General features: G+C 48.4%; 1 protein-coding gene across 1 annotated transcript in view; it reads left to right on the top strand.

Annotated features, from left to right (window-relative positions):
* Adam19 (ADAM metallopeptidase domain 19) overlaps positions 1-14,276 on the top strand; it is an 85,236-nt gene that overhangs the window by 45,380 nt on the left and 25,580 nt on the right. Inside the window, exons 6-8 of the mRNA XM_038326722.1 lie at positions 6,085-6,277; positions 6,903-6,968; positions 11,344-11,415. Of these exons, the coding sequence (XP_038182650.1) occupies positions 6,085-6,277; positions 6,903-6,968; positions 11,344-11,415 (331 nt within the window). The remainder of the gene's footprint in view (positions 1-6,084; positions 6,278-6,902; positions 6,969-11,343; positions 11,416-14,276) is intronic.

Raw genomic sequence — 14,276 nt, 5'->3', positions numbered from 1 at the left:
ATCCTCCCGGATCTGCTTGATGGGTCAGCTTGATAGTCACAGCATTTCTCTCAGCCAACATCTGGGGCTCTTGCAGCAATTTTGCTTTGACAGGCCGACCAGCTCCTGGACTCCTGTCCTGTGCTCTAGAGAGAGACTCTGAGGTTGGGTGGGGCATAACATGTCCACCTGCGCACACCATGGACTGGAGCGCATTCAGCACTGCCATTCCAGGGCCATGAGTGTGCTCTGCCACTCCCCTTCCTGGTGGTGTGGCACCCCCCCCCACACACACACACACTCTGTCTTCCACACTTACTTTTGCCCTTGTCTCTTCACCTTGGCCAGACTGGTCCGGTCCTTCCTCTGGGCCTCACTCTATCTTAATAGCTCGCTAAATGCTTGGGAAGGGTGTAGATAGCAGGGTTGGTAAGACAGTCCAGAACCAAGACTCTGAGCAACCTAGGATCTGCCTCAGGCTTTCTGTTAACTCACTCGGTGTCTCTTGAGCAACTTCCCCACCCACCCTGGGATTTCTTCACATCTCAAACCCAAGTAGACTAGATTGTAAAAGTACCCTTTTCTTGGGAAGTCCTGGACTCTGAGGAGGAGCAGCAGAGTCTGGGGGCAGGAAGAAGTCCTCCCCCGAAGGCCATGCCTTTCCTCTGCATGATGATCACCTGCCCCCTCCTGGAATAAACCCTCAGATGACAGGAGTCTTACGCTGTGACAAGGTCAGACTCCAGAGGCAGACCCTTCCAAGTATAAAAGCAGTGACTAGGGCTGGGGACATGGCTCAGTTGGTAAAGTACTTGTCACACAAGTCCTAGGATCCGAGTTCAATTCCCAGCACCGACTTTTTTAAAAAGTTGGGTATGATGATGCAAGTGGCTGGCAGCTAGCATAGCTTAATTAGTGAGCACCAGGCTGTGGAGAGACGTAGTCTTAAACAATTCAAGATGCACAACCCATAGAGGAACAAGACCCAAGGCTGTCCTCTGGCTTCCATATGTTCCCACATGAACACACACCTGCCAACTACACAGTCCTTTAAAAATGACTTTATTTATTACTATTGTATATGATAAGTATGTGTGTGTGGTGGGGGAAAATGCTTATGTTGAGGTCAGAGGATAACTTCATGAAGTCTATTCTCTCCTTCTATCTTAACATGGCTTCCAAGGATCAAGCCCAGGGTTTGTGTAGCTAGAGCCCTTACCGGCTTAGTTATTTCACTGGCTTTGATTGATGCTGATACACTCCTGAAGTCTCAGTTTTCTGCCCTGTAAGATGGGAGCAGAGATATTGATGCCATCGGTGGGTTCACGTTAGGTGATCAGCCCCATCTCCTTGATAGCAAGATCTTTGGTTGGCTAGTGCTGTGTCCTCTGGGGCTAGAACAATCCTGCCTCACATCAGGTACTCCGTGCAGACATGCTGAACAGCTTCCCGACCAAATGTTTTGTATCTCGTTTGCACAACGCGCTCCCAGGACTCCTTGCTTTCTTCGAGAATGGTCCCTGGTTGTCAGTGAGTGCTGTCTGATTCTTTTAGACTGTTAACACAGCTGCTCTGGGAGAGACAGCAGAGCCAGGATCCTAATCCATGATATCTCCTTCCTGACTCTGTTTGCTGCTGCTTGCACTATGCCTCTGTCCCAGCAGGAACTCAGGACCAGGTGCCTCTCTTCTCTCTGTGCTGCCTTGGAAATTTCTGATCCATTAATGTGGGTGCAGATTGGGAGAGTAATGGGGGCAGGAACGTAGGGCTGCTACCTCTTAGGGTCTCTCTCCCTCTATGACGGGATGTGGATGTGCAACTGTGTGTTTAATGGACAGCTTCTGGAGTGGCTGCTCTTTCCTGTCTTGAAGGATGTATTTGAGTGAGTCCTTCAATAATTTGTGGGTTAAGCCCGAACTTCTTGTTTCCTGACTGGCTGGCCTGCCTGGGTGCCTCTATATGATCTTATTTTATGATTTATTTTGTTTCTCATTCTCTTAACGATGAGGAATAGGTTGGAACGTAGCATCCTGGCCCTCTGCCTTTTGGGTTCTCGGTCCCACTTTTGATCTCTGCCTCTGACAGAGCTAACATTTAGCAAATTAAATCAGCCGAAGCTCTTAGGTTAAATGATGGGTGACTGTGGGGGGATGGCATCTAGGTGACTTGTGGGTTGGTGGCAGGAGAGAGTCACCATCAACAAAGCTGGAGTCTGCTGTACAGTGCCAGGCATGTGACACCGCCTTTTCAGCTCTTAGTAATCCTACATGAAGGTCCCTGCTCCTTCCTGGGGTCAGTCTCCAAGGGCTATAGTGCAGGGGTGGGGGTGGGTAGGGAAGGGGCAGCTGAATCCTGTTGCTGGAAGGGATAACCTCAGTGGTTGTCTGAAACTTGAGATTCTCAGACTTCCTACTTCTTGAGACAGTTGCTCAAGCACCGTGAAAACACAGGCAAGAACGTGGACTCCTGACCGAAATTTCTGCGTGTCTCAGAGCTTTGCCCGTGGGACTAAGTACAGACACTTGGGCCTGAGTCTCGTGGGATAGTCTGGGTACCTTCTGTAGAGGAGTGGATAGTTTGGAAGTTCTGGTCCTGAGATCTCTGAGCGCAGGTGGAGAGCTTACCAGTGGAGGCAGATGCACAGAGCTCAAGGGAACAGAACTGTGTCCATGAAGTCCTCGGCCCCAGGTGAAAGCTTCCGATTCTAATTTCCCGGGCCTCAGACTCCTCATTGATAAAGTGAGATCCATGATGTTGCCAGCCTTATAATGTGGTGTGGAATAAAGAGAGATTAACATGTACAGTCTGTGGGGCACGTGGCTCGTTAGCACACAGCAAACAGTGTCGAGGAGGAGGGAGGACCAGTGCTTCCTGTCATCTCTCAGGAACTGGGATTCCACAGACATAGCCAGTTGCATTTTCTGCCTGGCCTCACATCTGAGGGGAGTCGCTGGTGCCATCACTTATAGCCATATACACACGGGGCATGCGTGTCTTTCTGAACCATTCTCTAGGGCTCTTATGAAAGACAGTAAGAGGTTGGGGTGAAGGCTGTGGGGCATAGAACCAGAATGCTGAGGTTCACCCCCATTTACTACTTGTGTGAATTTCTGTGGGTCAGTTAATCTTGAATGTAGGGTTTTTTTTTATTTGTACCATGGGAATAATATTTGTAAGGGTCAGAGAAGTTGGTATGAGAAATAAAACGCTCATCAGCTTGGTGCCTGACCCATAGAGAAGCTCAAAAAGTTATAGCCACTGTGATGACTATTATCCAACCTGCTGCCAAGTTCCTGTTGACCCTTTGGCCAAGGGCTTGTTCATATCACAGCAAATCAACGTTATACCTTGTGGCCCCGTGTTCAGGCTTTCACAGATTCCTGTGGGTAACTTTCCACTCACTGGGTGTAATATTGGTGCACACAGGAGCACCAGCTGGTTTGTGGTCCACCTCATTGTGTGGCCAACATTGTGGCCATTCAGAGGAAACTGGAATGATGGGAGAGACCCTGGTCAGCTGGGATGCGGAGATAGCTGGGAACAGGATGCCTGGGTCGCTCTGGTCTCTGCCATTTCCTGTGTGGAGTTGGGGAAGTGGCTGTGACCCTCGCTCTTTGCCCTCCATCCTCACTGTTAAGGGAACGCCTTAGGTATCTCACCATAGGCCAGGTGACTGCTGCTGTGTCAGCCAGAGGGTGGCCAGGAAGTTGACAGGCTTCCTGGTACTGCCATGAGGTCAGTGAGGGATGGGGTCAGGAAAGGTCTACTGCCCACTAGAGTCTGTGATGTCTTTCCTGAGAGAGTCATGAGCTCTTACTAAAGGACAGAACCTGGGTGGGCATCCATCCATCCCAGGAGGACAGAGGTGGGTGGACATTGGGAAGCCCTGCCACTCAGGTGCCAGAGCTGAGCTGAGGCTTTGGTTTGGAGTGCTCGAAGGGATGGGAGCCTAGGTGACATGCTGCCAGCATCCTGGGGATTCAGTCCTGGCTCATCTATCCCAGAGTCAAGAACCCATGACTTGGCTGTCTCGCTTCACTCTCTGTATAGAGGGTGATGGTTTGGGGAGTAGGTCCAAAGGACATAACACATTTACTCTTGACCATGGTTGATGATGCCAGGAACACTCTTCAGAAGTGTGACTAGCCACCGCCCGATTGGTCTGGCTGTGGCAGGAGACCCTTTCCCTAGGAGATAAGATGACAGAGAAGGCATTTGGGCCCCGTCCACCCTTAGACATGGTTAACTGAGACATAACTAGCTATGTGACACATAATTCACAGACCATTACTCTTATTTCATTTCCCACATCATAGTGGAAGGTTGGTACATCATAGATCTTAATAGATGAGATAATGGAGCTGTCCTGTGGGCATCACCCTGCCTCCATTGATTGTTGTGAAGCCACGGGCAGTAAGTGCTCTCTGAATGTAGACAGCTCCAGAGGCTTCAGTAGGGCAGCCCTGGAAGCAGCTGCATCTCCTCCATGGGTGTCTGCCAAGGCTGATGACAGGCCCTGAGTCACAGTGACTACTCCCTTCTCACTCTGTTTTTCAGCAGAGCAGGCACCTTGGCTGGCTCATGTTGCCATTCTCAAAACTATCGCAGTGGCAGATGCATAGCTAGAACGGCTGTCTTTCCAACAACCATGAACACCATTGTTTCTCTTTGCCTGTGTGTTCCACTTCTGGAGATTCAACCAATAGTGAATCAAATATTCTTGAAAAAATATTTTCTTGAACATGTATATTTTTCTTGTCATTATTCTCTAGACAATATGATATCTTTAGCAGATTTTTTTTTTCCATTTTAAACGTTTTCAGGTGGGGGGCAGTGGCGCACGCCTTTAATCCCTGAACTTGGGAGGCAGAGACAGGTGGTTCTCTGTGAGTCTGAGGCCAGCCTGGTCTAAAAGAGCTAGTTCCAGGACAGGCCCCAAAGCTGCAGAGAAACTCTGTCTCAAAAAACCAAAAAAAGGTTTTATTATTTATTTATTTAATGTATATATATATATATGTGTGTGTGTGTGTGTGTGTGTGTGTGTGTGTGCCTGAGTATATGTATGTGCATCATGTTTGTGCAAGGCCTGTAGAAACCAAGAGAGAGCATCAGGTCCCCTGGAGCTAGAATAATAGGCAATCTGAACTGTCTGACATGGGTACTCGGACCAATCCGAAAGAGAAGCAAGTGCTCTCAACTGTTGAACCATCTCTCCAGCCTTAGCATTTACATTTTATTTGGCATTATAAGAATCTAGAGGTGATACAAAATATTTAGAAAGGCATGAATAGGCTATACACTAATCACACAGTATTTTATATACAGTCTGGGATGTCTGTGATTTTGTTTTGTTTTGTTTTCTTGGGAGTCTGGACCCTGTGGATACCAGCAGCAAGAATCCTGTGGGTTTAGACGATAATTAGAACACATACAATCTCAGTGAGTGAAGAGATTAGATAACTCAGCGCACATCTTTGAGTTCAGGCCTGGGTGAAAGATTGTCACATGATCTTAGTTATGGATATTACGTCACCAGTGAGCGATAGCTGCCTCGTTAGCATGGGACAGTTGGGATGGGTGGGAATGCTGGCCGTTAAGTACCACTTGGCTTCCAGGTACGAGGACACTTGTCTTCAAGAGCTCTGATGAGTTAGTATGTTACCATTTTTTATTTTAGGGATGAGGAAATTGAGGATCAGAGTGACACAAGATGTTTCTTGGGGAGTGTGCAATCGTTGGGCCGTAGAGCTAAATCTAGAACCTTGGTTACCTCAGCCTCAGCCCTCTGTGCTTTCTCTGATCACTTTTTCCTGGGTCTTTAAAGTGTTAACCTATGGTTGTCATATATCATGCTAGATTTGGAGATATTTAGGAGTCCCAATCTAAAGCCCTGTAATGGTTCAGGGAGGTCCAAGTGCTCTGAGATTCCGTGCCCCATTTCACACAAGTCTGTTTCTCTTTAGAGAGTCTGCCTTTGCCTCAGGCCTTCAAAGAAGGGTTCATGGCCCATTATAAAGTGAAGAACCATCTAGCATATGAACCTATGCAATGGACTTTTCCAGAACCATAGGCACTGACTGGAGATTCCACTTCTCTTATCCACAGAGGACTGGTTATAGTGAGAAGTAACCTCAGCTACATCATCGAGCCTGTCTCTGGCAATGACAGCCAGCACCGCATTTACAGATCTGAACATCTCAAGCTGCCCCCGGGAAACTGTGGGTTCGAGCACTCCGAGCCCACCGCCAAGGACTGGGCCCTTCAGTTTACACAGCAGACCAAAAAGCAACCTCGCAGAGTGAGTTTGTAGGTCCTCGCTGGAACTGGTAGACTGATCTGAGCTTGTCCCCTCTGTGCACCCTTACTTTGATCCCAGAAGTACTTCTAAATTGAGGGAGGATTGGTGAGAAAGAGGAAAAAGCCCCTCGCCCTTTCTTTCTTGGGATTGTTTAGTGAGACGTCAACATAAGAGAACCACTGTGTTTAGAATGCTCTGAGATGCTGATTTCTGAAACTGTATAAGGTTAAAAAAATGTCTACTTCCGCTCTTGGAATAGCCACCTCATCTGCTGTACAAAATGGTTTTTGTTCACAGTGAAAAGAGAGGCCTGTGGTCTCAAGGTCGTTTGGGAACTAAGCTGTCGGCACGTTCCCTCGTGGGTTGTTGGCCTCGATTTTGCCTATGCTAGCCAGTTTGGCTTCTTGGGTTTTGAGAAAATAAGATTAGATCCCATGGCTCAGAAAGTCCTCTAGCAGTAACCAGCTGCAGATGGAGGTGGTGGGCTGCAGCCAAGTCTGTCTTTAACACCTAAAGTTAAAAGAAGGTCACAGCTTATTAACCAGCACGGTTTCTCAGCAGCTTTTTGGGATGAGCTGGGGTCAACCGTTTGTACGGCACTGATCTGCTTCTGTGTCTTCCCTAGATGAAACGGGAAGACTTACAGTCCATGAAGTACGTGGAACTATACCTGGTGGCTGATTACTCAGAGGTAAGGGGTCAGCCGTGGATTTCAGCAGGAAAACCTCTCTCTTGAGGCTGCTTTGCCGAGATGTGGACGCGTTCATCTTTTTCTAGTTTATTGAATAAACTTGACCTTAAATCTGGCCAAGGGCTCTTTTAGGCATCTTACACAGTCAGGAGAAAAGAACTCAACAATAACCAGAAGCCGAGGAAAGCTCTTAGTGTGGACACTAAAGGCGTGACTTAGAGAGGTTCTGATATTTGTTCTTAGGATGGTCTGTAGCTCTTCAGAGAACCTTTCAGACTTACAATCTTACAGTCTTACAATGGTAGCAAGTTCCCCTGTGGCTTATCAAATGCCATTTTCTCACATGTATCTATTTTCATATTCATGTTGGTGTTCCCCAAAGGTCCCCAGAGCCGCAGCATATGCGGCACCTGGGAACCGTGAAAAATGCAAATCTCTGAGCCTTGCTCCAGATCCCTTCAACCCCAGATTGTCAGAGTGGGACCCCACAACCCATGTTTTAATAGACTTTGGGGTAGTTTTAATGCATAGCAGGGGATCTTGGGAGCCACTAGCCTAATCGAGCAGGGTAGCCCCTTAATTCAGATCCCTCAAATGGGACAGGCCCTAAGGTTTCACAAACACCCACACACCTGGCTCCATCATTTGTTTCACTTTCTTGGGTGACTTCCTGATTCTTCTATGATGTGCCGGCACAGTGCTTGGCATCAGGTTACAGCCTAAGCCAGAGCCTCTCCTTATTCTGGAGTTCAGAGCAGAAGCCCAAAAACCCTCGTAGTTCTAGAGCACGGGAGCCTCTGAAATGGTCCCTCAGCGGTGCCTAGAAGGCACACGAGGATCCAATGTGGCTGGGGACTGGGGAGAGCCTCTCTGAGGTAGGTGGCGATGTTGATGGTGACAGCTAAGATATAAAGAGAATTATCCTGAAATCAGAGGAGTCCTGTTTCCTTCCAATGGCCGACATAATATGGTATAGGGACTGTGCCCCCACCAACCACATTTCCATTAACCAAGTTTTCCTTCATGTCCCACATCATGCAGAGATACAACCACAGCCAAGTAAACTTCTATGACCTGGCTGAACACTGAACCAGAACTTTCTGTCTTCCACGAAGGAGGAGCTCATCACTCTGTTTCAGGTCCCCTCCACTTGGGGCTACAGCTTTCCCAAAGGCCTCAACCTAGGTGGCTTTGCCTTTTCCACAGCCCCACAGTGTGGATCCGGGGAAGTGCCGGGATTGGGTGGGAGTATTCAAACCCAAGTTTGAGAGCTGCCTTTGAGTGTAGAGGTAGGAAGAGATGGCCCCTGAGCTCCTTAAAGAAAGGGAGGAGCTCACTGGGCAGAGGTGAAGGACTTTCAAGGGAGGAACCATTGTGGTCACTTTCAGAAGAGCTTAGCCTTTGAACTGATGTTGGCATCTTTTTGTTTTTCCTCCAGCAGCTACGGGTGGGTGGGTCATCGGGTTTTTGTTTCCTCTCCTCAGACTGCGTGTGAATGGGAATGCAGTGACAAAGGTCCCCCACTCAGCCCTGCCCCACACCATCCCCTTTACCACTCTGTACAGTGAGAAAGCAAAGCACCTTCCCCCGGGATAGTTCTCCAGTTAAGCCTTGCATCCAGTGTCATCTGAAACAGAGGTTTTTGACCATCTTTTCCCAATATGCAAGATTCTTTGATCAGATAAAGGTCCTCTGCACCTAGAAACCCCACTGTTCCAGTTAAAAAGAGGAGGATTACTCCTTTTGCCCAGTGGGTCTTTGTTGCAGGGTCTTAAAAACCACTGCATGTGAGTTTCCAGCAGGCACAGAGGGTGAAGATGGTGAGCCTTCAGTCTCCTGATGTCTAGACTCACAGCAAGCCCAGGGAGGAAACGTGTCTGCTAGAAGGTGCCTTCACGACTGTGGGGCCATCCAGAGAATCTTACAGTTGCAGAAGGGTGCACCTTAAGCATCAATAGCATAGGCATCTGCACCCCCTTTGCTAAAGGACTGTGACTCTTAACTTCCTGGTAGGTGAGGGGCTCTCTCAGTTCTCAGGGTCATGAACAGCTCTCAGCCATAGGCTTTGATTGATTCGTGTTGGGGTGCAATAGGCCAGGCAAGATTTGCCAGCCCCAGAATCGGCAGGCAGACATGTATTCCTGGTAGTTAATCTGAGACTATAGAAGAATAAATGACGGGAAGGATGCAGTATTTGTGATTTAGACACACAGTCTTCTCCTCTGGGCTATGAACTAACGGCAGTGAACGGGGGGGGGGGGGGTTCCTCTGGGTGGGAAAGCAAGTGCTGAGAATTGAGGCTGTGGTATTTGTGTCTAGAGAACTGTCTGTAGTAGAAGTGAGCCAGCAGAGTCCCTTCGCCTAGTTCTAGGTGGAAGCTTCTGACCGTATCCATTCCATAGGTGTACGGAGTGTAAGAGGGCTCTTTGGATGGTTCTGGGCGTTTACTCATTCATTAATTGAAACAGAATGTAAGAGAGCAAAGAGTCAGGTTCATATCGGAGAAGGGGAAAGAAGGGCTGTAGACAGAGACCTTTAAGAGACTTGGTGGTACCAGCAGGATGCGAGGCATGTGGGAAAGGCTCACATACCAGAAAGTCTAACACCAAGACACATTTTTCTCATGACCAGGGGTTGTAAACTCTAGCCATGGCCATGTGAACCTACCACATGTTTTCATGAGTAGTATACTGGAGGCGAGCCACAACCTTTGGTTTGTGGTAGCCTGGAAGTTTCTAAGTCCCCAAGGCAGAACTAGGTGGTTGTGGTCCGCCAAGCGGAACTGGGTAGTTATGGTCCCCAACCAGGTGGTCTGCCATGCTGAATGAAAAATGTTTACTCTGCGTTGCTTTACAGAGTAAGCTTACCAAACCCTGCTCCAGAATTTTCTGGGAAATGTGATACACTGCCTTAGCTATGGTGGCCTTTTTGGGCCTTACTGTTTGAGGACAGGATTAAATTATCTGGAAGCCTGAAATCTCATTGCTGTGCTCTAATAAATATTTACTAAATGAATGGAAATACTCTGCCACAGGGCCAGTTTAGCAGCCGGGAAGTCTTCCCAATGGAAACTGCTAGATTAAACATTCGGCAAAGGTCTGTGCAGTAGGGTCCTAGAATTTAACTCTGTAGGAGGTAAGGATAGCAGTGGGGTTCTCTTCTGGTGAGTGACAGTCCCAAGGAAGTCAAGGAATAACCTAGAATCTACAAGAGAAAGGCAAGTGGCGCCTTTCTCTGTATGATGGCGGGGACACAGCTCTTGCCAAACAAACACTTCAGGGTATTTTACTTAGCGGTTTGTTCTTTTTCTTCTTTGGGTATTCTGGTGAAGCAGGAGGGAGGAAACATGGGATAGCTTGAGGCTGAGCATATACAGTAGCTTCCTACAGTGAATCACTGGGTATCCACAGTGGTAAGAACAGCAGTAGACAGGGACATCCATCATTTGGGGTGGGGGGAAGGTCACAATCTTCAATTTTTTTTATCTTTACATCCTGACAATTTCCTTACTTCATTATTGAAGGCAAAAGAAAGAGGTCCATCCTTTTCAGAGAGAAGTGGTAAATAGGAGGCCTCCTCTTGGGACTCGAGGCAGACATTCTAATCGAGTACAGCACAATCTTCTCTCCTGTGCTTGATTATCAATGTCTGACTTCAAAGACACTATAGAAGGCACTGCCAGTTGGAATGGCATACAAGGCAACACCTGTCTGCTGATGCCACATGGTCCCGTTGGCGGCACCCTCTATGTGACATTGGCATGGCCCTCCTCCGCAGTTATTCTGTGCAAGTTCTCAGAGGGTTTCTTAGCTCTTTTAAATCATGGACCTCGAGGATCTGTTATTGTTTCTGGCTCTCTCCCCATTGTAGTGGAAGCTCCTGTAATCTTGGGGTCACCATGTAGCATTTGTATCCCCCCGTTTGTGCTAAGCACAACAGCATATCCGTAGTTATTCAGCAACCATTAGATCAGGGTTAACTGACCACATGCAGGAAAGCTCTGTAAGAAGTAGGAGGGTGGCGTCCTAGTGGGGTGATGAACAAAGTGAGAGACCAGTCAGCCCCTCTTCTGACTAACCAGTTAGCCAGAGGCCTTGTAACTTAAAGCACAGGAAAACAGGACTTACTTGAAGGGCTACAGGATGATAACTGGGTCCACCCCTGTGCTGTCTCGAGCTTGGAGATGGAGGTGCCAGGCGGGATCTCTGTTAGGTTCTGCCCTTGGTGAACTGTGGGAAGCACCATTGCCTAAAAATGCTTGCATGCCAAAGACAGGAGGGTAAGAGCACATTTGGTGATGAGAAATCAGGTCCCAGAAAGGTCCTCGGATGAGAGCCGTGGGAGGGCCTCACCTGGTTCTGTTTGTCCCGTTTAGTTTCAGAAGAATCGGCGTGACCAGGATGCCACCAAACACAAGCTCATGGAGATCGCCAACTATGTTGATAAGGTGAGACCAGGTGTGCTTTCTGGGGGAGGTAGTGGCACCTGAGAACGGTCTGCAGGACAGGAGGTCACACCTCCCTGAACTCCTGAATTGGGCACCCCCAGCAAGTCCTTGAAAGGGTGCTTGGTGCCACAGCTGCTGGGGAGGGGAGCACGACAGAACCCTGACTGGAAAGCAACTTCTTTGGGTTGAGTGTTTGGGTTTTATTGGTTTGTATGGGTATTTGAGGGGCCTTGTTTTGCTTTGTTTTAATTTATAACGCATAAGCATTGGCTTCACTCAGTGGCTTTCGGTTATTTTTATGGTTTTCTGATGTAAGAATGAGATCTTATGCATCTGCCCATGGAGAGGTCAGATGGAAGCAGGCAGCGGTAAACAGCAGCCGGACCCATGGCTCTGTCCCTCTGACCTTCCTCACATCTGAAGTGGCTCTTGAGGAACTTTGAGCAAGGAAGAGCCTAATTTAGGAAGGCTTTGTGGATGTGTGTAAGAGTTCCTTCTAGGTGAAAGCCCAGCATTCCTTTGACTTAGGAGGGGTTGAAATGGGTCAGGCCCAGAAGGTACATAGAACCTTTAAAAGTCAGGGTGCCATCTGTCTAGGGCCAATATGTGAAACGGTCTGAGGATCCCCTCTTCTGGGAGGACTACAAAAGGCTGTTTCTGTGGTCAGGATCATTGATAATATGCACTTAGGAAATTAGCAGAGGTTTGAGCTGTACTAAACAGGACAAACTCAGACCTGGAAGTATTCTATGTGAAAGCAAGTTCCATCCCTAAAGTGCAGAGAAGGGAACATAGCCATGAGAGCTCCTCTTCCCAGGCTAACAGTGTGGACTTCAGAAAATAGACCTCGGTGTGCTTTGATCACGTGCCTCCTTTTGAGGGCTGGAGAAGGGGCCGTGTCGATAATTGAACCCAGGACTTCATGCATCCAAGGCAAGTCTCAGCCCTTGGGTCACAGGTCTCTCTGAGGCTCTGATAACCATTTCAGGACACTGCAGAACTTGAAGGCTTAAAACTCTTGGCCTGCTAAAAGTTCTGGGTCCCAGCTCCTGGGCTGGAGAGATGGCTCAGCCGTTGACCCATAAAAGTTTTAAACGTTCAGGGCTTAAAATGCAAATGTGGTCGCTGTGAAGTCATTAAACAGGAAGTTCTCAGCCTTGTACTCCCCCTCACCCCCCCATGCCCCACCTCCGTCCTCATCAGCTGTGGAAACAGACATGTAACAGGTGAAAGTCAAACACTGGCCTTTCCTAGAGGGAAAGACTCTAGGGGCATAGTAGGGGCCTAGATCCAGCTCCTACGTCAGCAGCAATGGCATCTCGATGATCCTACAACCAAACCCTTAACATCTGGGAAAGTGTGTTTTCCCTGGGAGGTGGAGGGGAGAATACAGGAAGCTGATCATTCTGCCACCTGCGTATCAGCCATTGTCCTGGAGGCCAGGGAGCTGGAGGGCTTGGCTGGCTGGCTGGCTTTAAGAATTTTCCTCCTGTACTGGGTGATGAGAACCTACCTCTAGGCACTGATGGAAAATGGAAGTGGTATGTTGGTAAACACATCAAACAAACAAAAACAAACCCAAAACAGCAGCAACCAAAGTGAAAGATGTGGGACAGAAGGTAGCTGCAGACCGCAGGTGCTGGAGGAAGCCCGGCACCTTGCTAGATGGTCCATGCGTAGATGCCTCTAACTTCCCTCCAGTACACGAGGTTAATCGCTCCCAGGAGGGTGAGGCACATGAACGAGCGCCCCTGCAACTTGCTGAGCCAGCTCCTGGGCTTGAACATTGTGGCACTAAAACTGGAAGGAAGACACCCATGTGCTGAATCAGGAGCCCAATCCACAGCCTTTTCCCTTAACTGTAAGCAAAGCCAAGTTCACTTCCCTAAAACACTCCTTAGTGAAGCAAAAGCAGATGCTTTGGCCTTTCTATAAGGATTGATGTGGCACAAGATGCAATCAGGAACCCATCTCGGCCCCAGCCCCTTAGGGGCAAGTGAAGGATGGAGATGTATGTGTGTGTATGTATAGATATGTTATAGTATATATAGTATATAGATCATATGCTGTATGATCCCAGCTCTCCAGCAGCAGATGGTCACAAGGGCCCTGAGGGTATAATCTCAGTTCATCCTGGCTCCAGAGTCTTCCTGCTGAGACATTGGGCAAATTTCTTAACTTCTCTAAGCCCGAGTCCTTGCCTTGCTCAGGAAAAGTGCCTGATACACAGTGGTGCCCCAGTTATTATTTTTAGCTGAGGACACCCCCCCCTTTTGATTGATGTAATCTGTCCTTTTGTGGCCTCTGTGTACACTAGAGTTTTTCTTTCCTGTTGTTTTTGGCGTGGTACATAAAGTGTCTACTAGGCAACCATAAGGAGCTGCTGTCCCAGCACCCATGGTGGCATGCGCCTGTAACCGTGTAGCTGGTGGGGAGCTAGGGGACAGAGACAGGTCCGTCCCTGGCCCTCATAAGCCAGCCAGACTGAATCAATGAGCTCCTTGTTTAGTGAGAGACCCTGTCTCAAAAATGGGGGGGGGGAGAATAATGGCGGAAGGGCCAACACCGACCTTTGGGCTCCATGTGTACATGCGCACACACAGGGCATATGTACATATAACATACACAGTCACTGACTCAGTAGCATCAAGGTCAGATCATTAAAGAACCCCTTGATGGGTGGGTTTTTTTTCCCCTCCTTTCTCTTTTTACCTCAGTGTTTTCTAAGGCAAGATACTCCAGTTTGGGCACCAGGATGCATCTCTCTGAAGATCTCACTTGCTTCTTCCCGGAGCCAGTGGCAGGAGACTGACCCCAGTGGCAGGAGACTGACCCCAGTGGCAGGACAGTGACCCTAGTGG

Source organism: Arvicola amphibius, chromosome 4 (assembly GCF_903992535.2).
Source record: "Arvicola amphibius chromosome 4, mArvAmp1.2, whole genome shotgun sequence".
Taxonomy (NCBI): domain Eukaryota; kingdom Metazoa; phylum Chordata; class Mammalia; order Rodentia; family Cricetidae; genus Arvicola; species Arvicola amphibius.
Note: the sequence above shows the minus strand (reverse complement) of the source record. Positions and strands in the feature narration are given on the sequence as shown.